General features: G+C 44.1%; 1 protein-coding gene across 1 annotated transcript in view; it reads left to right on the forward strand.

Moving 5' to 3' along the window:
* Positions 1-3857: 3857 nt before the first annotated feature.
* The window catches only part of KIZ (kizuna centrosomal protein), a 51586-nt gene continuing 31065 nt past the window's right edge, over positions 3858-24378 (forward strand). Inside the window, exons 1-6 of the mRNA XM_086460377.1 lie at positions 3858-3940; positions 9453-9515; positions 11019-11175; positions 16258-16350; positions 20758-21124; positions 23714-23963. Of these exons, the coding sequence (XP_086316503.1) occupies positions 3858-3940; positions 9453-9515; positions 11019-11175; positions 16258-16350; positions 20758-21124; positions 23714-23963 (1013 nt within the window). The remainder of the gene's footprint in view (positions 3941-9452; positions 9516-11018; positions 11176-16257; positions 16351-20757; positions 21125-23713; positions 23964-24378) is intronic.

Genomic DNA, 24378 nt, shown 5'->3' on the forward strand with positions numbered 1-24378 from the left:
TACAGCTCCAGAGGAAAGCAGGATGCTAAAAGCACACATGGTTTCCTCCCTAAATTAAGTATGTGTAAAGCTGTTAAGATTAGTGCACATCAGTCCCTCCATTTGAATCAAAAGATACTTTTGTTCAGCACCTATTGGGGGAAAAAACATAATTTCATTCAAAGTGTATTTAATAAGACAGAAGGAGACAGATTTCTTTGACAGTTTTACAGCTCTTATCAGATTACATTAAAATGAAATTAAAACAATCTAAAAGAAATGTTAAGTACTGAAGGGAGAATACAAACAAAACACTCCTCTTTGTAGGCTTTCAGGGACAGGGTACTGATGTTAGTTATCAGGGATGTGGGTAATGAGATTATTCCCGAGTCAGCGAGGAGCCCGGGGAATTGGGTCGGGTCGCAGGTTTGGGGCTGTGAGGGTGAGCGCATGCCCTGTGCTGGGACACGGCGCCGAAGGGCAAGAGGAACGAAGAGGGAACCGTACTGGGGGACCAGGCCAAGGCGCCTTATTTCCTTATGTTTCGTTCAATAAAACATCAGGGTGTTTAACCCCGTCTGCTTTGCTTTCTTCCACTTTGGCTTTCCTTCCACATTTTTTCTTCTCCTTTGCACTGCTGGCAGTGCTGGGACTGCCGAGGCCAAGTTAGCTCCGTCCCTGTGAGCATTACACCCCTTACCCCCCCAAATACCCCAGCCCCTCCTGGCCAAGACCATTTTGCCACAACCTTCTCCATGTGTCACCACGGCCCCTAACACTCCCGCCCAGCTCTGCCCCAGTCAGAGGACCCTCCATTGCCCCTTGCCCCCTTCCCCGGGTGGGAGGTTTGGAGCCGGAGATGCGGTGGGCAGTGGGCAGCCCCTCTGAGCGCGCACCTCGGCAGGGGGGCGCGCAGCTGCCCACCTCCTCCTGAGCCCCCCCAGCTCCTGTGCCTCCGAGCTCCCTGCCCCTCACGTTTGCTTCACAGTTCAAAACCAGCGGCTGGGGTTGGAACAGCCCAGGAGACAAATCAGCGGTGCAGTCCTACGGACCTCACCTCCCGCCCTGAGCTGTCGGGGGAGATCAGCCCCTTTCAGCTGAAACCTGGAAAGCTTGGTTTGGGAATAAGGTTTTCCAGTATGTAAATATAAGGTACCATCATAATTTGAGACAGCACTAGAAGAGTTTGAAAGTTTTGATATTATTTTAGCAAGCACAAATATTTTCAAAAGCAGTTTAGTCTTCCAGAACCAAACCCAGTATGTCACTGGTACAGGCTTAAGAAAGGCAGATTGTTTGCCTGTTTTGAAAAATAACAAAATTGTAGTATATGAAAGTATTTTCTTGTTCAAACGCCACACAGCCCTTGACAGTTTTCTGCACTGACAATCAGCGATGCATTCAAAACACGTGTCAGCCTGACAGAGCGTAGTTCATGGCTGACATTCTGAAATAACAAGTTTTTAGTGTCTCACCTCAGTGTCAAAGGGGAGACTATTTATTTTGATGTAGATATTAGCAATGAGAGCTGCTATGAGGGACGTTCTAGGGGAAAAAAAGGCAATTTAACTATGAAGCAACCATGAAAACCTTTTTATTTCCATTTTATCTGCCCCCCTGACTGAGCAGGAACATCATGCTGATACATAGGCTCTGGAGAAGTCTTAGTACTGCAAGGAGCTCTCAGGGAGGGCAGAGGGATCATGTCCACAGTAGAGGAATATTTTTGCAGGAAAGGGCAAGCTGAGGTGGACCTGGGTTGCAAAGTCAGGATCTGGGGAAAAAATGCCCTGGAAATTCAGACAAGCTCAGAGCCAGTCATTTCTTGTGAAGAAGTGACCTCGCGCTGCAACAGAGGTCTCTGTAACACGTCTTTGCTTTCAATCAACAGCATAGTGAGAAAGACTGGTACGTCTTTTCTGTGTTTCATGTGAATTCAATAATAAAAGGCTCCCAACTCTGCAAATCCTTTGCCTATGCATTTTCTTGAGTAGGTAAGCTCTTTCGTGAGCTAAACCTGTCTGTATCTTACTGAGCCATTTATGAGCAGATATGTGAAGGCTAAGCCAGGCGGCAGCTATGGTTATTCAAGTGACAGAAGCTAATTTGGGGACTGTTAAGTACCACTACATCAATTCAGCAAAGCTTTTTACTTTACATTTAAATTTGGTTTATCCGGGTTTGAGGCTGTGGGTGTTGAAAACCACAAGGAATCATGACACGCAGGATGGGGCCACCCTATGGGAGTCCAAAACCTCATCCTGGTGTTCTCCAGCCTCCCGAACCCCCCAGCACTGGCACGTGGCTGCAGCCATGCCCTCAGCCATGCCGTTACTTCCTCGCAACGACAGCTGGTGCTTTCATGTGGCGGTTGTCGGACAGAAGTTCTAATGAAGGGTAATTACGATGATGATCTCGTACTAATTGTATACTGATTGCTGCTTTAATTACGCTTAAGCATTTCATAGCTATCTGCAATTTTGTCTCTTGATGTAGCATTTCTTCTCCTTAAATTCAAACACTCTCATGGTATTTGAACTTTCTTTATTGGGGCCCTGGAATCTAAGCGCTAATTTGGCAACTTCCCTTTCAAAGGGATCTAAGTTTTTATCTGAAAATGAAAAATAATGTGTGTTTCTTTTCTACTATGTTTAGCAGCTGGAGATGTAAATGCAGGGTTTGTCAGAGATGGTCCAGTGCTCACTCAAAGTGGTGTGGCTTTTTCCACTGACCAATGGATTTCAGTGAGAGGACATCAAGAAGCCCTGCCAGATAGACAAAGTGGCAATTCAGAGGAGGAGGAATCGGGACTTTGATTGGGATATTTGACTTCTATGTAAGTGGAAAGAGGCCATTTGCATTTTCTGGTTAGTTTTTTCCAGATAAACATGCTGAACAATAAACTCAGTAAACCAGACTATTAAAGGGGTGGCCCATTACTCTAACTGTTCAGCAGCTCTCAATTATTTCTGGAATTAATGTCCTAGCACCTCGCAAAGTCACCTTTTGCCCCGCTTTTCCAGAGACACAGAGATTACTGCCTTGCCCCAGGTTACCGAACCGGCTGGGGCGCAGTGCTCCTCAACACCACTCTGGAGACTTGACTGGGTGCCACAGCCATTTTAACTGCCGTAGTCATGCCTAAACTAACACATGTAATAATATTGTATTAACAGATGAAATAGTAGTTTAGGAATAAATGCTTTAAACCCAAACAATTCCCAAATTTACGCCACAGATTCCCAATGCAACAGCGTGCAGCCCTCTCGCAGCTCCTGCCACGCTCGCCTGCGCTGGCAACGCTCTCATTAGCCCCCTGCCGTGGTTTAAACCATTACAGGCTTAAAAATGCTTTAAAGGCTTCAAAACGCCATCAACGCCGCTCCGGGGTGGCCTCCGAGAAGGCCCGAAGCCCTGCCCGGTGCCTGGAGGAGGGGAGCAGGCCCGCACCCACCCCTCCTGCCCAGCCCCTCGCCCGTTTTGGGTCCCCCCGTGCTCGCTGCGTACAGACGGGCCGCCTTCGTCCCGCTACGCCTGCGGAGGGGACTCAAACCCGCCCCGTCACCGCGGGCCCGTGGTCAGGTCAGCGGCCAGGGGCGCGGTCCCCGCCCTGGCCCCGCGGGTGCGCACCTATACGTGCGTGTACGGATCTGTGCGGTCAGGCACCTGCAGAGCCGCCGGGCGAGAGCATGGCCAGCGCCGGCCCCGCCCGCCCCTCAGGGAGGCGAGGGACTGTTCCCGCCCCGCCCCGCCCCGCCCCGCCCCGTCCCGCCCCGTCCCGTGGCAACACGCGCGCGCGGGGCGGTGCTTCCGGGGCGGGGTCGCCCGCGGTGCACGGTGGGAGCCGTCGCTTTGGCCACCGGCGTAAACAGGGCGGCATGAGCCGGCCCGGCCCAGCCGCTGCCGCCGCCGCCTCCCCCCGGCCCGGGCTCGGCAGCCTCCTACGGCGCCTCCATGACAGGTGAGGAGACCGCACGGCCCTCTGCCGAGCTCCGCTCTTCCCGCCGGTGGCGGCCGCGCCGGGCACGGCCCGCTCTGCCCGCCCACCAGGCCCCTGCGGGCCTCCGGTGGGACACCTCCCCGCCCCCCCCCCCCCCGGCCCAGCCCGCGCCCCGGGCAGGCGGCACCCGCGGGCTTCCGTGTCAGCTTCTCCCCGCTTCTGCTGTCGCGGCTGGCTCTCCCTCGGGGGAAACGCCGCCGTCTGCCCTGGGGAGCGGCTCCTGGGTGTCCCCCGGGGGCCGGCAGCCGCGGCGGGGGAGGCGGAGTCTCGCCGTGCCGGGATGCGGCAGGGCTGCACTCCGGGGAAAAGGAACTGGCGTCGGTGGGTGCCTTTGGGGTGTTACAGCCTGGGGCATTCTCCGGCACGGGGAGGCGGGGCGGGAAATAGGCTGGGGGCCCCAGCAGTGCCTCAGGCGGGGCCCTTCTGTCACCTGTTCCTTCTCCATCAGCTCTTCTTGGCAGATAGTGTTGGGGGGAGGACACTGAAAGGGAGCTGATCGTAACACCGGGTTCCGGTGTGTTCACTCGTTGTGCTGTGGAACTTCTGCATTGGCGTGTTGGGTGGTGTCGGTCAGCGCTGTAGACCTGCTGCTGCTTCTCTGGGAACTTTTCCTGAAGCGCTTCGGGCAATATTTACAAAATTACTTGTTACTTTAAGCAAACAAGCGAATAATACAGATGCTGGTATTTCAGAGCTGGCTAGTTGGTGGATGGATGTGTACAGGTGTTTCTCCTACAGACTTCTTCTTAATCTTTAAAGTTATTTTTGGTGTCTTGGTTTGTGGGTGCTTCAGGGGGATCAGACTTCAGGAAAAAAGCTTGTGTACTTGGTGATGGAGTTTTCGGCAGGGGCTTTGGCCTGAGGGATCTCCATCACCGGTCAGTTCCTCTGAAGCTGGGCGCAATTAGTGATGCTCCTGGCCCGTTACTCACTGCAATAACCACAGTAATTGGTGTCAATTAGCACTTTTTGTCTGGCCAGAGGAAGCCTCTTGAGATCACTTATGGTATGTTGTTAGGAGATTGCTTTTTAAGCAGTACCTGTTTTCTGTCTAATACAGAAGCCTTTGATTTCTGGGTCTCGTGCTAGGATCTTGAGCATACAGAATTAGCAGAAATAATAACACCATGGCCGTGACAATCTACACTTGCATTTAGATCCTGCTTTGACAAAAATGCTCTGTAAATCATCACTAATATCCTGCTCTGGTCTGGAAGACTGCTGGCAAACAAAACAGGAGTAATTTGCTGTTTAAAAGACTGGATAAGAATATCTGTGGTATATTTTTATTGTATAGAAATGATTAAAGATGTGAGCCCTAGATAGGGAAGACATTGTATCTAAACTGTGGCATTAGAAAATGAAGGGAGAGGGCAGATGAAAATCTTGAGTGTTTTAGACTGCGTGCTGCTTTAAACTACGTCTTTGTGTGCCAATATCCCTCACGTTAGGAGTAGAGATGTCTTGTGCTTCCTGAGAGCCCATTCTACGTGAAGTCGGATCACCTCTTTTGTAGTTTCGCTGGTGTCTGAGCGAGGGCTGAGCTTGCACTGCACGGGTGGACTACCCCTCTTCAGCTCCTCTGAAACCTCTGGGAGCATAGTACATATCGTACATCAGCTCCTATGTCTAATTCAGTTGCACCGAAAGATTCAGGAGTTAGATGGGGCAGGGGAATTGCAGGTGGGCAGGCAGTGTCGTTGCAAAAGCTGTGCTTCCTTTGGAGACCCAGCTTAATGGGTCTTGTGATGATAAACAGACCTTTTCTGCCTGGCACACTGCTGTAGTGTGCACTTAAAAATATAAAATAAAAGATGTGTTTGTAGTTGGTGGTATTGACAAACAAGGAGTCATCTTTATGCCAGAGTGTGAGTTGTATGCTGCTGTTGCCTCTGGGAGTGGTGCTGCAGAGGCAGTTGCCTCTTCAGAATTTCTCAGAGCAATACCTTTTATGTAAACTTCTTAAAGTGTAAAATATAATCGCTGGAGCATTTCAGCGTTTTAAGTCCCACTTTCAAATTCTGCACTGCTCTGATTTCAAGGTGTCTGTTCTAAGGCCTGAAGTACCTGACAGCTGTTTTGCTCCTGACTGTGGTCCTGCCTTCAGTTCACTGTTGTGCTTGAGCAAACAATGAGCTGCTGCTAAGAAGCCGCATGTGCAGGAGCTTGCATGTGGTGAGGAAACTGCTGCTTGGTTATGGCCCCCATCTGACTCCTGGTGAACTAGAAGGGAGTTCTCATGAAAATTTCTTTTCCACCTGTTCTCATAGATCTCTTTGCTTTCTTTAAATACCAAAGTTTTGAAGTGCTTGAGAAATTAGCCACCAGATACTAAGCTTCTGATAAATTGCCAGCATAGGCTGCCTTGAGACTTGTGCAGAAAACAATAACTGTACCTTAAATTACATGTTAGACTTTATTTCCCATGTTTTATTTCCTAACGCTGGTACTTTGTGTGATCTAAATATAAAAAATTAGCGTGTGCATAGGTCTCTGTACACAGGTCAGTGGTATCTGTGGTGTGCAAAGTTATAGAGAATTAGGTTTCAATTGTCTAAGATAATAAGTGAAATGGGGCAGAGAGTTTGCCTTCTGTGTTTTATACAGAGCTGACCATGTTGTGGTTACTCAGCACTTAATCTTCGGTGGTTGTTGGTGAGAAAGGCAGTGTGGGTGATGAAGTAAATAAATTATATAGTTAAGTGCTGTACTTAACACTGTGACTAATGTTGCAATTAGCTTCGCTTTTCAGGCAGCGAAGCCAGATGTGTCACGCTAAGGGCGATTTGCAGTAAACATGTACAAATACTGAGATGTTCTGAACAGAGAATGTAAACCAGGTAGGGTTTTTACTTTCAGAAATATCCACTGGTATCAGTTGTGTGTAGAAGATGGTGCTAAACAGGCCCCCTCCAGCCCACCCAGGGGACCAGCACAGTTGGCTATGTCTTGAGCAGGCTCTGGCCAGGCTCCTGGCTAGTGAGGTGGATGCAGCTCAGTGCTCATCAGCTGATTTAATGTCAGGTTGGTGTAGAAAAACAGCTGTAAAAATAACATTTCTTACTTTTATGGAAAGATTGCATTGTGCCCAAGTGTTGCACAATTTTCTATGTATTTATCTCAACAGGGCACCCTGACGGGAGTACTGTTACTCCTACATTATGGATGCGAAACTGAAGCACAGAGGGACTAAGGCCTGGTATTTCAAAAAATATTGAGGCATCTTAGTCCTGCTGCTTTAAATGGGAGGTGAAGGATCAAATATCACTACAGATCGATGCCTGGTGAAATGCCAGAGATTAGAGAGAGCTTGCGGCTGACCAAGGAATTTAATTCTGCTCTCAAATCCCAAACTAACACTCTTTCTCTGTAGACAGAAGATTCAGGCTTGTTTGAAAATGAGCCGTGTGGATCCTTAAAAAGTTTTGCCCATTTAAGAAAAAAATTGATAACCATTTTAATCTGATGCAAAACTACATGAACAAATACAGTTTTCAGGCAGAGCGCTTTGTTTTTTCATGTGAAAAAGGAGGTGGTGATGCAAGGGAGCAGCCAGAGTGATCCGTGTACTGCTTTAAGCTCTACTTCTGTCATTGACACAAAGAAACTCTGCTGGAACCTTGCCAGAATCTGGGCACTCAAATGTATGAGTAAAGTCTCAATTGCCTCCGATTCCGGTCTCGGCCAGAGCTGTGTTGCAGACCCCCACGAGCTGTGCAGTAACCTGCCTTAGGCACCCAGAATGAAGATACTCAAATGCTGAGAGGCTCTTACCTGATGTGTTTTGTACTGCTTTGTCTTGCCTTGAAGACCTTACTTCTGTATTCGTGTGCTGTCTAAAGAGCTGTAGGAGAGGCTAATGAATGGGATACTGAAAAACCAGCTGGTAGGAAGGAAACAATCTCTCGGGAGCTAAGGAATGTGATGTGCTATCTGTGGTACTGGAGAATGAGAAACAGGATTGGAGCCAAGGGCTGTTTGCATCCATTGGCTTTTACATCCATCAGGATATCAGTGTTCTTCAATGAGTCATGAAAATTACTTCTAGAAGTGTAAAAACAAGATCTTGAAATCTGCTTTTGCTTAGCTGTCCATCATGTAAAAGGAAATTGAAAGGATGAGATCCCAGATCAAGCGTGGCTTTTAAATTGCATACATGACATGAAAACCTAATCTTGTTTCAGACAGTGGCAGGATCAGATGGATAAAATGGATGCCTTGATCTCGCAGAATAAGGACCAGAAAGGGTTTGGTGGTTTGGTTTTTTTTTTTTTCCTTTCTGTCCTCTGTGCAGGGCACTGGGAGGAGGCAAATGTGCGCGGCTGTGACATGGCCACGTTTGTGAGGGAGTGCACAAATCCATGGGTAAGCATGCCTAGCCAAAAGGGTGCGTGCAGTCTCATGTGTCTGCCCATATCACTCGTGAACATGCAGCCTTCCTGGCTAATAAGGATTTGAGATTACTTTTTAATAAGCAACTTGGGGTACTTGCTTTGGTTTGTAATGTGAGTTTACTGGAAGTCTCCCTCTTACCGATTTTTTCTTTTTTTTTGCTTATGGAGTGGTTGCTCATCTTCATATGCAATTTGTAATTATTAAATAATACCAGCTTTACTCCTCTTCCTGAAAATAGATTCTCTCTGAAATAGACTGTAGGTGAGGGATGGAGTTTGTTCTTAAGCACTCTGACCATCCCCATGGGCCCAGACCCTTGCATTGCTTTTAGTAGATACAGAGGGCCCCATAGCATATTCATAACCATAAATATTTTTCGTGGTTACTAATATCTGTTACCCTTTAGTAAGTTCTGCCAGGCAGTGCTAGCATGTCTCTAGATGTACTTGGCTTTAGTGCTTAAGTGTGAAATATGTACTTGATTTTAAGTTCAAATTGTTAAAGAAAGTACTTGGATAGCACGTTGGGTCTGTAAGCTGGGGAAGAGTTGGGATTCTCCGCAAATCGGTTTTTATGTTGTTGGTTTGCTGTGGGAAGTTCTGGGGAGCTGTCCGTTTGAATGAGTCCAGCTAAGCATTTCCTGTGTTGGAAGTGCTCTGCTGTGCGACTTGGGAGTGGGGAAGAAGGGGAGGGGTGAGCCCATGAGCTGCCAGTCTCAGGGCTTTGAGCCCTTCCTGGGGCTGCTGGAGAAGGGACTGGAAGCAGCAGCTTCAGCTGGGCAGAAGCCTCTGGCTTTTTGGTGGGTTGTGTGTGGCTATATACACCTTCAAGCATCTTTTCCCTTTAAAGCAACCTAGCTCTTGTTCCAATGAGGAACAAAAAGAAGTAAAAGCTTTGAGGTTTTGGGATTTGTTTTTTTTTTGTGATAAACTCGGCTGGCAGATCATCTGTCAGACTACCAATCTAGCAAAAATGCACTCTCTGCTCTGAAAAGTTTATGCTCTGTAAAACGCTTGCTATCTTGCATTTTGAGACTTTAAATTGTGAAATAGTTTTATCTGATGTTGTTTTCTTCCAGTGAAGCCAAAAGACTGGAATTAGAAAGAAAACTGATGGAGTACAGAAAGTCTGATGCATACGTGTAAGCCTACTTAAAAGCTTCTTATGGATTACTTTATTTTACTTATGAAGACTTAATATCATGCAGTGCTTTTAGAATGTTATCTTGAAGCTTTTTGTAATAAATTTATATTCATATGTTAAGTATAATGTAAGATTCATGTCTGTTAGTTATTGATGAAATAACTTCAGCAGTAATGTAACTACCTTCTTCTGTTAATACTGAAATGTTATCTTAGTAATAACTGACATGCAAGTTGGATTTATGCAACTTTTACAAAATCACTGTAGCGTAGTTCATGCCCAAAAGTCCTAGGGTCTCAGAAAGTGTGAAAGTTTTAGGAAGTCCTAGAGGATATTCTAGGTTCTGGTCCTGCTCCTTGGATTGTTTCTGCGTTATCTCTTTAGTGTAAATTGCGTATACAGCCTGGAAAAACAAACAAACAAAAACCCCAAACAACAAACCAAACAAAAAAAAATCCCAAACCAACAACACGAGAGGGCTGAAAAAAACCAAAAGAGGGCTGAAAAGTGTCTTATTCAGTATTCTTTTCCTCAGATGTCTTTTGTAAAACTCATAGAGGTGACTTTTCTGTCTTGGTTCAGGACTAAGTGCAATAATGGCCAATCCCTTAGGAGCCCCTCTTCTAAAAGAGAGCCTTTAGATTAGAACATGAAGATGTAAATTAAAGAAAAGAAATTCCTGAACAGGTGGAGAAACATCACATGTGCTTGGTTTTCTGGTTTTATCTGATTTATTTTAATCTAACCAGTTTTGAACGAAAGTTTCTCTGAATATATTGGCAGCTTGGGGGGATTTAGGTTGCAATTTCACTGCTGATTTAAGCAGACCTCTAGGCAGACTGAGACCGAAAGATGCTCCTGACTGCCTCCAGTTCACACTTTCCCTTTGTTGGCACTAACGCTTGTGTGGCTGCCCTGTAATCAGTTAAGAAAATAGGTCTGCATGAAAAGTGAATATGTTTTTTGGGTGGGTGAGAACTGGTTTAGGTGGCTTTTCAGTTGGGTTACTCTTGGCCTAATTTGACATGTGGCCGTATAGCAGATGATATTGACACGAAAAAGAAAGGCTTGGAGAGGGATGCTCCTTTTGGTGGCAGCATGGGTTTAGGTTGGCTTAAAGCAGCTGTGAAACCACAGCCTTAACATCGAAATTTGTGTGACTTTCGGAGCACGCGCTTCTAAATACAGTTTTTGTTTTGATTTAAGATGATATAAGTGACTGAACCATAATCTATTTAAAACAAATTTACAAGTGTGTTGTAATATCCTTTTGAATACCAAACCCCCTATTTAAGTCTGAAGTTGTATAGCAGACAGCCTGTCAGTTGTATAACGTAGCTTTGGACAGCTATGCAGGAAAATGTGACTATTCCTGTTTGGGGGCTGGGGGGACAACTCCTGCATATGTGTTAGTATGTATGTGTCTGAAGAAAAGTGATTGTAATAGATGTCTTTGTTTTATTTTCATACTCTTTAAGTACAGTTTCTTTTTCCCCCGTAGAGTGAAACTGAAATACATGAAGCTGAAAAAATACTTGAAAGAAATAGATGAACGACAAAAAGGAGCCCTTCTGCGAAACCAGACCTTTTTAAAGGAATTGGACCAATTTGAAGCTCAGATGAAAACTTCAAGTTTAGCGATGATTCAGAAGATGGAAGTAACTTTCTATAAGACTTAATACGTTAGTGTTTACTGTTATTACAGGGTTGCTAAATTGGTTCTGTCTATTATGCACATCAAGACTCCAGATGTTAGTGAAACCTCATCATATGTTTTAGACTGCTTGGTCATCTTTGGGAATTAGAAATGAACCCAAACTCTGCTAATGTATGATGTAATAGACCCTACTGTGGCTGCAGAGGGAGTCAGCAACACTTCACAGAACTCTGTTTGGTCTACAGTCTCCTGAGTTTCTTGAAAGCAAGGGAGAACTGACATCAAAAGAAATGTGGAAATGGATCATGTGTTAGTGACAAGATAATAAACCAGCAGTACACGGGTTAGGACAAAAATAAAAGTTGAGTCGTAACAGTTTCATAAAGACTTTATTATAAAACTATTTCAGTAAGGCTTTTATTACTTAAAAGTATATATTTCATGGAAGTTGTTTCGGGACATTTTAAATTTTGCTGGTGTGAATGTCCTGTATAGCCATGGTTAGTCTTGCTCCTGCTTATTGCTCTGTCTTCATCAGCAGAGGAAGTATAAGGGTAAATAGTTCAAACAGTAATTTGTTGTAACAGAAGTTATCTGGACTAAAGCTGAGCTCAAATGAGGTCACACTTAGTTCTGTTACTAAACAGCCAACTAGCAATACTTGAGCAGTGGTAAGAGAAAAAGCTGTCTTCTCCACTGTCATATTGCATCACTCAGGGCTTTACTTTGGGTAACGTTTTTGCATGTACTCAGAGAGGTTCAATTCATGGGCCTTCAGAGTTGTAAACTTTGAACTTTCCCTCTGGGCTGGTAAAGTAAAGCCCAAGGGGTGTTTTGTCACCTTGTATATTGTTGTGTGTCATAACTGACACGGTAGGAGTGCAGTAGCACCAAATGACCACTTTGAAAAAAGCCCATATGCGAATGTACTACTTGCTGTTGTCTTTGTTACCAAAGATGACTGCAAACGTGCTGCTTTTCCTTTCTCTGCTCATAGCCTTGGCTGCCATCAGCTTGGAGGTCTGCATTAGCAAAAGGGGTCTTACTACTGGCTTCACAGAATGTCATCAGTTTGAGAACTCATGCAGGGGTGAATTATCCTTATGAAAGAGGCTGTCAAACTAACACGTGCATGTTCTGGTTTTAAATGCCTAATTTCTCAAAAATTACCGTAACCGGTAGAAAACATGTACGGTCATTTTAGAAGAAAGAATAAAAGCTCTCGTGAGGACAAATGAACGTGACCACTCAACATCTGCATTAGCCACCCTCTGCTAGTTGTTCTGCCTGTTTCTGTTTTGGTCTAAGAGTTCTGCAGTGAGAACTCAGCAAAAACAGTTGTCAAAAGTCACCTTGACTCTGCAGTGTTTTCTGTTTGGAGAAAAGCATTTGTCTTCTGGCAAGCCCCTACGGGAATCTCTCTGCCCGTGGTGGCTAGAACGGGTAACGAAATGAGAATTTCTGTACCTCCAGTGTGTAGTCAGTCTCCCTTAATATCTTAAAATAGTATGGGAGAAAAAGAAGGTGTGGAAGTAAAAAAAGCATTTGTAGTAGTTTCATTTGTGTTGAGATAAAAAGATTAGTTACCACTGAATTGCTATGACTTTGTTTTCATGCTGAAGTAAAATTTGGTGATTCTTAATTTTCCAGTCCCAAACCCTCATTTGCAAATATGAACAGACTCTTTGCTTTTTCTGTTTAGCCATATGTTTTCTTGCTATTCACTGAAGAACAATTTGGGATGTTGCAAAGTGATATAGTTTGGTAGTATTTTTTTGGATTTAAAAAAATCAAGTTGTGATGTGCTCATGCCACTAATACATGGGGTCAGATTTTTTGCGAGGTACAATCTGGGAAGGAAGTGTGTTTATACCTGCTTTCTAAGAGCAGTAGCGTTCTTCAGAAATACTTGGCAGGGTCTATTTCTGTCCATCTGCCACTCCTCTTTTTTAACTTGCTGAAAGAAAGGAGGGAAGGAAGCAAATTAATTGAGGTGTTTTAAGCCCCTATGATGTGGATCTGACACATAGCACTTTTGTGTGGCTCTCTAGAACTCAGTTGTGATTGGTTTTTTATTTCTCTGAGATGCAGTTTGAATTAAAACAGGAACAGTATTCTCAGTGTACTGTTCTCGTCCCTCACTCTGCTGTTCAGGAGCACACAGAGCTTGATCTGAGCCAGCATAACTTAGACCATGGTCCTCTTAAAAGGTGTCTAAAAAGCCTGGGTCCAGAAAAGGTCAAAGTGCAGCAGCACCCATGGATGACAGTGGTACAGGACTGAAAGAAAACTGTGGGGTGGCTGAGGTCCTAAAGACAGCAAGTATGTGGTGACAAGTCCATAAGCACTCCTGAAAAAAAACTAAGAGGAGGAAAGAATCAGACTGCAATATAAAAACAGGGCAAGGGAAAAGAGTAAAATGGAAGGGGAAAAAGTATAAAATTATGTAGAAGTTAGAAAACAAATGAGCAAGCATTACTTTAAAATATGTTTTTAAACTTTTCTCTTAATATGCTCTGGAAACACTGCACTAGGCAGCTTTGTTAGAGCTTAGCCTGAAGTAGGGGTGTAGAAGCAGCAATGTACTTTGTGTTGTTTTTTTTTTTTCTTATGGTCTGGTTTGGCTTTCACTAGGTGCATTGCCATAAAGGGCAAGAAAACCTTTGTGTCCAGTTCTTATGTTAGAAAAATTCTTTTCTTTCAGTAGATAAATATACAACCCGAAGTGTGACCCTTTGTCCTTTCTAAAAATCTTTAGTCCTTTCAACTATGGATGTTAATGTCCATGCAGTGTCTAGTCCTTTTTGAATCCTCATAAGCTTTTAGTCAAATCAGTATAATATGACAATGAGCCCTATACGGTGATTTTGTACTGTGGCAAACAAAACCAAGCAAACAAAGAAAAAAAACCAACCCAGACTTTATTGCTTTAAAATTAGTTGTCTTCGAGTTCACTGAAAATCTCCTTGCTTTTTTATTAGGAACACCAGCAACTAGCTGGCCCAAGAGAACTCTCCCCCTGCTAGCCATAACTTGCCAGGTATTAACCCTGCCTTCCATTGTTCAGCTGAAAGTAAATAGCCCCAATCTCTGCTTTTCACTGCTTGTGTGGAAGGTTTTTGTGTACGGTATTTATGATGGGGTGATGAGACCCATTCGTGTTGGTTAACGCTCCCCCTGAAACGCTGGTAGGTTTGCAGGTCTGTTCCCTATTTGGAAGGTGCTGTCCTTGAGCTGGGCGCACAGAATGGGTGACTTGGGGGCTGATAACCCATCTCCCTTTGGAAGATGGGAAGTAAGGCCTTTGAAAGTAAGGAAGCTCTCTAGAAAAGATGTAGCGATCTCTCACGGTGGCAGTTGGTTTCTGCTTTAATAAACCAATGGGTTGGCTAATGTCCCCTGGTTGCACACTCATGTTACTAAATGCCTAGCACAACTGTAGTCCAGCCAGTGCCTGGTAATTCTTTTAAGCTCGTTGGGTCTGGTGACATTCACAGAGCATCTTTGCCTTGCTTCACCTTAGTAGCGTACAGTTAGAGACTGTCCCTGAGGGGGAGTGTGATTTTCTTCCCCCTTTTTTTTTTATTTTTTTTTTTTTATTTTGACTTAAAGGAGGGCAGGACCAGGGGGTATGTTGTGATGCTGGGTTTCCTCTGTTGTTTTTAAGGATTTATTTTTTTTTCTGAGCGGCCCTAATGCACACCAGTTTGACTAGTAGTAAGTTGTTGCAACATACTGGTGTGAGTCACAGTTCTGTCATGGGTTGGTCTGCATGCAGGGTTTTCATTCATTGCTTCCATTTTGATGATTGTGCCATCCATTTTATTTTTGCCAGGTTAGACTTATTTTCTGAGCTGTTGAACAAAGCACAGGTTACATATCCTCTATACAACAGTTATGAAAAGCCCCCTTGTTGTAGATTGCATAAGAATTATGGAGCATGTAATCATTTAATCTATCATGGAAGTACATAGAAAGAAATTATTACTAGTTTCTCTTTTTTTTTTTCATAGAGAAGAGAATGCCCTTTAGGAGTGCTTTATCATAACTATGTGCACAGTTTATTATGGGGCTGTAGCTGACAAAACTTCTTTTGTTTCTGAAAGATTCACTTTTTTTTCCCCCTGTGTTTGCAATTTTTTCAGTAATTTTTAGGAGTATAAGTAAATTCACTTAAGCTTTTGGGAAAATCCAGTAGTTAATTTGAGTTTATTTTGAGCACTTTAATTCTCACACGGTTAGTTTTTGTTTCTTAAAACTTAACATTTACAGTTTTATGAACAGCTTCTATTACCTGGGAAACAGCAGACTTGCTGAATGCACCACTGGCGTGAAGTGCAGAGCTGGTTTAAGTGAATTGTTTTAAAGACTTCTTGTCATGCATGTTACCTGATGCAGAATAGGTATTGAAGTGCTTTCATTCAGGGCCGATGTAACTTGTTATTGGGGTTTACAATTACTAACAAACAGGATTAATTATAGGTGCTGCGTGTGCTTGGCTTGTAAGTGGTGGTGCTGCTATGAATGCATTACATTTGGTCAATTAAACAATGTAGTGGAGGTGAAGACGGTTTATGCAGTTGTTTGTTAGTAACACTACAGCACGTTGCCTTTCATGCTGGGTTGCTCTTTATACATCTGCCATAGATTTTTCCTTATAATAGCTCAGTGAGTTGCAAGATAATGTATGCAAAACAAAACCGAACTCTAAAGCTTGTTTCATCCCAAAGCAGCGGAGTCGTTGCCTGGGTACAGCAGAAATAATTTGTCATTACAAATAATGGTTAGGATGAAATAAATTTGAGTCAACAGGTTATTACTGTTTTGTAGGATTCTAAATTATGTGAATGAATAAATGTATATTAAAAACCTGCAGAAGATAGTGTATAGGCCATGTTGTTTGTTCAGGGGAGTGGAAAAACTAGGAGAAAATGGGATATCTGGCTTTTTAAATATAGCCCGAGTTAAAAACGCTGCTGGGACATTACAGTTAAAAGTGCACAATTTGCAAAGTCATATTTATTGATTTGTGGTGCGTTTTTTTGGGCCTTCAATTTTATGTAATGGATTTGTTCACATTTAGGCGTGGTATGGAAGAGAAATTAAAAGCGTCTTACCACTTCAAGAGGGTAACCTGTCGGCAGAAGGTGACAAGGAAGAAGAGTACAGCGAGCAGGTAATGCAAACGAGGTAGGGGGAAATGTGTTCTATTACACTGATGTGCTCTACTCTGAGCTGCTGTGTGAAGAGGCAGGCATTGCGTGGGGATTTTTGCTGTGGCATTTGTAATGTGAAATACTGTTTAGTGCCTGAGTGAAGCAGAATAACCTGGGTAAAACATGCAATTATTTCAACCACAGAACTAGAATTAAAAAGGGGAGAGCTCTAACTGTTTGTATTCATCTTCGTGTTGGTTTTTATAATTCTTATGCCAAGTAGTGTGAAAGTGGTCTTGACTGAGGAGGAAATGTTCTTAATGAACAATATTTTTAAAAATGCAGCGGTCGATTCAAATGGTGCATTTATAATTTTGTGCGTTTTGACCTTTTCTCAGAAGAAGCAAAAAGAGATTGCATATCGAAATAACAGACAAAAAGACTGACAAGGAATACTTAAATATATTCTGCTATATATCTGCAGTAATGCAGGCTTCTAATCCCTCCTCCTATCTCCATATAAATGATACAGTTCAAGACCATAGCTGTTTTCTTCACTAAAAGCGGTAAAGCTCTTTTAGATGAAATGTCTAAAAACATCTTGTAATAACTTGGAGCATGCTGGCAAGAGTAGTCACTTGTGACTATGTGTGAAACCCCCTCAGCTAGTCGATATTGTAATAAGCAAAAATGGTAGCATCACTCCATTATTCAGAAAAGCCAACAGCATGCTTGTCCCTTAGGCTACAGCATTCATTAAGGAAAGCTTACTGGGCTGAAAGCTGGAAACAGATGATAACGGGATATGATTTTCATATTTAATGCATTCCTTGGAAGAGTATGTGTGCTGCAGATTGATAGAAGAATCAACTGCTACTTTACTAAAAGACTTTCTAGTTTGCCCTATAGCTACCGATGGAATCATTCAGCCAAGAAATTAACTTTTTCTCCTTTTACCTGCTTTATATATCTGCTAAGCAGGCTGCCTGGCTGCCAGTAAATGTTATTATGCAGTTAAATGTTTGGTATTTAAGACTCTTATCAGAAAAGAAACAGAGGCCACACTATTTTGTTTTTATAGTAGGAGGAAGGTTTTCGGTTTTCTTTCTTCAGTGCATTAGCAGTCGTTAATCTGAGTTTATAGGAAGTTTTCCCCATAGATTAAAAAGTTAAAAACCTTGAATTTAGAGCATTCTTTAAACTGTAATACACAAAGCAATGAACCCCAGCAACCTTGACCTATATAAGCAGGCCTCCAGCAGTTTGCAAATTACATGTTTAGTTCAGACATATGTGAAAAGGTGAGTTTATTTTTGAATGCTAGATTCTTCAACTAAAAGCAGTTGATATAGGAGACATGGAAAAGTTTACATAAATACTAGAACATCAAAGGCTCACGGTGTGGCTTAGGTTTTTAAAAATGGTTAGCAGGTTTTGGGCAGCACAAGAACTTGGCACGTACCCAAATATGTCACTTTTTGTTGGATTACAGTTAATCACTTGATTATGGACTCTTTCATCCCCTGTCCCCTTCTTTCTCATTCTCATTTCCCTCCTTAAAGGTAACTGCAACTAAATTGTGCATCCTTTTGACCTGTCTGTGTACTGTGTCTCAGATTTTGCTCTGTAGCTCCATTTTTTTCAGACTGATTGTACGCGTTTCTCACCACCTTCACTGCGCTTAAAATCTGCTTGTTCTTATGTCCGAAATACAAGAGTTTGTTCTTGGCCATGTGCACTGAGGCAGTCATAGTGAGCACGTGCAGTTAGCAAGTGGTATATCTAGGATGCAAATCATCACAGCTTGGAACTGGTTTTATTTACCAGCAACTGGTATCGTGATGGTTTCCTTCAGGCTGGTCAGGATGCCAGTGATTGTGTGATAACCTTGTCAGTGATGCATCTTGGAGACCAAGAAGGACGATCACAGAACTGATCTTCTAGAGACAGGCAGTATCCCAATGCCCCTAAAACACCAGTGTGCATACCTAATACTTCTCTGAGCCATGGGATATTCACCTTTTTGGACTCCAAATTTTTACAGGAGTCCTTAAGCTCAGAAATCACGTACCCAAACAGTGTTTGTCTAGAAAAGCATGATTCTCTGTGGAAAGGGCTTGAGCACCAGCCTTTTGAAGCCCAGTGTAATGGCCATCTGGTGTTACATGTTGGAGGAGAGGTCCCATGCTGAAGAGGCCCTTTTCAACTGCCAGAGCTGTATAACTGGGGCTTCTGAAACCTTTGTGCAATGAAATATGGCTTCTTCAACTTTGAAGCACTTTCTTGAAGATTTTTGGACTTGCACATCTTGGCACTACCACGTCTGTCAGATGTTGGGTGTAGGGCATCTCTCAGGCACACCTCTGGGTGGCAGAGCATCCTTCCCTCAGGAGGGGGTGTCACGAGGTGAGGGTTAACGCCTGGTGCCTGGAAGAGACCAGCCTCTGGCTTGACTTCACCTTCCTAGCTTTCATGTGGTCCTCTCCTGCTCAGGGAGACTGGACCCTTTCGCAAGTCCTCATGGAAGGGATTTTTTTTCTTATCTTTGTCATCTTCAAAACACTTTAATGATAATAAGAAAAGATTGTATTTGTTATTGGAGGAAGAACTGGGTAACCTGCACTCCACAACCAAAAAGAGGGTTGTAAGTGTGCTTTGTGTGCAGAGACTTCATTTAACTCACAGCTGGAGTGACATGAAGTTCAGCAATTTTGTTGACTAGTTTATGTAAGTCATCTACACTTTTTTACTGCTTTGTTTTTGGTGGTAAATATAGTACCTAGACCAATGTTATCTGTCATACTTTTGCTTTGAGATTGCAAAGGCGGTGAAGAGATTTTTCTTTCTGGGGTCAAAGAGGGGCTTGTTAGATGTGCATCTGCTATGACTCTGGCAAGCACTGGTACCTGTTTGAATCGCATTTGTTTTGGAACGCTAAATCCGTAAAGTACTTGCTAGATGCATTTTAAAGCAGCAAATCCGAGACCAGAAAAGTAATTAGGAGGAACCCGAGTGCAGTGGTGATGGAATAAGGTGTGAACTTAATCTGAGTAGAAAAACTTTACTCCTTAAAATAACTTCATGGCTTTTTGTTCCGCTTCTTGTTATGCGGAATTTGAGCTTTTTTAATGAAACTTGGTCACAGACTAGACAAGATGCCTTTCTTTCCTTTAAGCTGGGCTTGGCATCTGACTTTGTATGGTAGGAAGAGGTCAGGCAATGAAAGAGAGGAGAGAGGTGTGGAGGTGACTGTAAATTGTCCTGCTGTGATTTGTGGCTGAAGAGTAAGCCCTGCTTAGTATGAGCAATGGTATTACGATGGCTAATTTTGGTTTTGCATAAACTGGTGATGACCTTTTAGTAGTAGTGTTGGCAGTAGCCACTCCTCCTAAATTGTTCTGATTGAATAGGTTTACAAAGAAAAAAAGGCAAATATTAAAACACAAGGATTTAGCAGCAGATTAGTTATACTGTTGGAACTATTTTTATGTGAGTTTAACGGTTCTTGGAGGAAAGTGCCATTTAAAATGTTTCTGCTCAGTGCCTAAAGTTGCCTTGTGGAAAATGCGGTTTCATCTTCGTGGTGTTAGCTGAGGAGTAGTTCTTTCTCTTTGTGATTTAACAAACAGGAAAGAGCACATGGAAGACAATAAATACGGTGATTTTTGCCTCATTCTTACTTGCTTTGTTGACGTGCTGTGAGCAAAGCTGTATATATAGACCAGTAAGTGATGCCAGATATGTTTTAGACTCTCTGGAGACCCTTCTTCATCCCGTTGCCTTCTAGAGAAGACCATGAGAGGAGTGGCAGGAGGAGGTTGCTCAGAGCACCTGCTGCAGGTGGCTGTTGTGTCATGTTGTGGCCATGTTGTGTCATGGACACTGCAACGGGGTCCTGATGATCATGTCTTGGCTTCAGGATGCTGCGGTACTTAAACCACAGGCTACCAGCAGCTGTACAGTGTCACATACCAGTAGAGCACAGTGGCTCCTCTACAGTCAGTAACTTCAAGGCGTTTTCAGTGACATCGGTGGGTAGCTCTAAATGTCGTGCTTTGATCCAGGGTCTTAAAAGCCTTTGCAGGAATCTAAAGGTTTGCCTGTTTGTTACAGTTGCCTGTCAGCTACCCTTTAGATTAGTTTGAGTCCTTCATGTATTTCAGTCCCTTTTAGTCAGGTTGGGGGTACAGTGTGCTTTTGGCAGCAGTTGTTTTGGCTCACGGAACTTCAGCTGAGGTTCAGACCCTCATTTTCACACTAAGATGCAAGAAATGTGTGCCAAATGTCTATGTAATAATACTATAAAAATACTTAAATTCTGTGACACTTTTTTCTCCCCAGAAACCAACATGCCATCCTGTAGAAGCTCCATGTGCAATGCGTTGCTTGTTTGTTTCCTTAAGCCACCTCCCACCTGTGTTTTTCAGATACCGCAGGTTGGAAGACAAGCAGGAATTGGCACCAAGACAGCCATGCCAAGAGGACTGTATCATCCAGCAATAGTCTTTATGGGCCACTGCACATCAGCCACCTCTGCTGCCGGAGGTTCAGGCGTGGAGCAGAAGCCCCCCCAGCCCACAGAGTCACCGGACCCACCTTCATGCTCCCTGTCACTGGAAGGACTTGGTCCAGAGAGCAGAAGCACTGATTTAGAGAGTGATGCATCAGTGGAGGAAGCAGCAAGACGTGGGGACCTGGCTGCCAGTGAGGAAGAATCTGAGCAGCTCAACTCTTCAGCATCTGAGCCCAAACCAGCCACCCCTGAGGAGGAAAAGCTGCAAGGAAGTGTCCCAGGTATGGTGGGATGTGTGCCTGTCTGCCTCTGCCTGGTGCTGGAGCACATTCATCCTAACCAGAGCGATGCCCGCGGCTGCTGGCTTCTCCTATGCCTGTTGCACTGTGCTTGAAACATGGTGGCATTCTTTGGTTTTTATTTTTTTTTTGACTCTGTTTTCTCCCAGGCCACTCATCTGGACAGGCAAGGGCTTTCTGGAGGCTGATCCTGTTCAGGTTCTCTATTAGAAAGTGAAGATTTCCTCACTGATGTTCCCACAGTTGTCTTGAAGTAGCCTGAGCCTCATATTAAGAGGTTTAATGTGAACCTACTTCACTGGAAGAGTGTGTCATTTCTGCTTCGGGTTGATTTCCTTCTCCCTCAGATGCTTGTGCACAGTAGTTCATCCATTTCCAAAAGCATTGGACTACATTGGCAACATAGCCTGAGAATCAGTGTGTCCTCTGTGTGGCACGATTAACTCCTACTTGGTGGTGGGTCTCTGCCTTGTTCTGGACTTTCCTGAGAAAGGCAGTGCAGACCGTCCCAGCTGAGATGCTCTTGCTCTGGGATGATATGTGCTGCCCTCAAAGGCTGTGTTCCAACTTCTTGTTCCTTTTTGGTTTTTGGTTTTTTTTTTCTTTTTTCCCCATCTTGGCAAAATATGTTCTCTCCCATTTTACTGGCTTGCTCAGTTACTTTGAAGTAAGCTAATGGACTTGTTTTTGAGTCTCAGTGACAAAGATTTGTTGCTAAGTAACAGTTTATTCCTTTTTTAAGACCTTGCAGAAATACTCTCCCCTGCCTTGCCAGTTAACATGGCAATTTTCAACTTAAACTAGTTTTCCAAGCCCCATAACAATTGCTATTATGGAGCTATTTATAATGGAAACTGGTGGCAACCCTAATGATGAGGGACTCTTGCTCTCCTGTAACGGTTGTGTGTTTCTTTATAGAGGAAAGCTGGCATCCCCATCAGATGCATTTCTGTACTCCTGGGGGGGTTTCTGGCATCCTCTTTCTTGAGGTTTTTCTTTCCATTTCTTTTTCTTTCTGTAAGGAATTTGTTTGCCTCTCATTTTCTTTCATCTGATGCATTTGCCACTTCTCTGTTTTAATGAAAGCCTGTCCTTTCTGGTGTTGGAAGGAGACTAGTCCAGCCTGGCTTATGTTAGCCCTGGGCTCTGCCTGCAGAGCACCAGTTCCTCCCCACGGGGAAGGCTGAGGTGGCCAGCATCGTGTCTGGGAAAGAAATACCCATTTAATTTCTGGAATGCAGTATCTCTGCCTTCAGAGAAACTGTACAGTTGGGTTCAAAATCAAAATGAGCTTTTTGTCAAACGGCACAGTAATCACCTCAGACCGCCTGGGGGGCTTTTTATGTCTGTCTGCTGCCAAATGCGTGTTGCGAAGTGAACAGGCTAATGCAGTCCAGGTTTGAATGTGTGGAGGGGACTGCCTTGTTCCAGCTCTCCTAAGCTTGACCTTCCACGCTACAAATGATGGGAGCTGATGAAGACGCTTGGCTGTGCTGTATGAGGAGTGAGCATGCACCGGGCTCTGCTGCCAGCTTGGTGCAAGGTGATGCTCGCCAGCCTCTCCTGATGCTCACCGGCTGCCGCTCAGCAGCGACAGCACAAAATATAGGAAAGAACAAATCCCATTTCCCCCAGGTTAACAAAGAAAGAAAATGGGCTTTTTCTCCCCCCTGCTCCAAAACTGGAGGGGGAAAAAACCCTCTGTTCCTCTCCGTCCTCACCAGGTGAAGGAGTGGCACTTTCGTTGCACATACTTGCTTCACAAATTTGGAAACAAGGCTATGAGAGCCCATCCTGGCACCAGCTACTGTTTGGCATAAACCTTAAGTGATTCAGTTCCAGTGAAACTCTGTGACCAAGCCAGGCAGAAATGCTGGGTGCCATAGTGTTAGCAGGTGTGCAGATGCTGGTTATTTTAAACCCATGGTGAGTTCTATGGGAAACTGGGAATTTCTGTAGCAATACTAATTTGTTACAGCACGAGCTGGTCCATTAACTTTTGGCATTCTATAAACAGATAAGTAGCATGTATCTGTTGTCTTAGAATCATGATTCAGCCCTGTACTCTCCTCTGTTAGAGAAGGCAATTAACATGCAGAGTTTAAAAGCCTCCAGGCATGTATTTCTCCTGCAAGTTTTAAAAAATGTGTATGATAGTCACTTCTTCAGGTGTGCTTTTTTCCCCTAAGAAAAACTTTTTCCAGCTTTTCTGTTTCATCGTTCCTCCAGAGATAATTTAGTCAAGTGGCTGGTCTTCATGTGGGTAGTGATTTTTGAGGAGTGCCAGGTTTGGGTCCCACCCGCCGGGAGCTGCAGACCCAGAAGGCGTGATGAGCGTGGAGGCTGGAGCCTCCCCGGACTCCCCCTTGCGAGAGGAGCGCGGAAGGACACTGGGCCGTGGGCAGGGAAACCCAAAGCAAAGGAGAGCAGAAAGATGCTTGTCCATGCATGTTAAGTGGAAGAGGTGAACAAAGAGCATGTGTAATCTTAGTTTAATTCCCTACGTTGCAATATACTCCTTGATCCTGCTCCTGTTGGTTGCTATTTTTTTTATTATGATTATTTTTACAGGACCAAAGCCTCACCTGAATAAGGGGTGGACTTGTAAGGAGGCAAGCTGGGAGAGCAGCGATGAGCTCCCAGTCCCCGCAAGTGCCGAGGAGGTGATGCTGAGCACTCCTGGCATAGTGCAAGGAGCAGCCTCGCCAGCGGCTGGCGGGGAGCAGCACAGGGATGCCTGCCCTGCGGAGGGCTTCCCGCTGCAACCACCAAACCTCCCAGTGGTGCAGGAGGAGCCCTCAGTCAGCACCGCACCAGACGGGTATGTCCTTAGATATCTTCTCTCTGCTGGTACTCATTCATTAGTGTATACCCTGGAGGCTGTTTTCACAGCTTGGCTGATATGTGGCACTAAAGCTCACATATAGGTGGGCAAACTTCTTATTTAGTGTCTCACTACATCTGTGCTAGTAGTTAAATGGCTTCAGGTAATTCATTCAGGTCAGACTTGGAGAAGATAAGTATTTTTGTAGTTAAAATGCAATAGACATTCTTTAAATGTAAGTGAATCTTATTTCAACAAGTTTAACAGTACCTATAACTTTCTAAACAGCATATTTTGTGTGGATTAAAATTTCCAGTCAGATAAATTTCTTCAGTGTTTGTTTGGAAATAGCGAAGAGGGGATGAAGAAAGTGCAACAGAGATGCAGGGCTTGTCCTTTGCAACTGTGCAAA

This window comes from Leptosomus discolor, chromosome 2, assembly GCF_034619465.1.
Source record: "Leptosomus discolor isolate bLepDis1 chromosome 2, bLepDis1.hap2, whole genome shotgun sequence".
Lineage (NCBI taxonomy): Eukaryota > Metazoa > Chordata > Aves > Leptosomiformes > Leptosomidae > Leptosomus > Leptosomus discolor.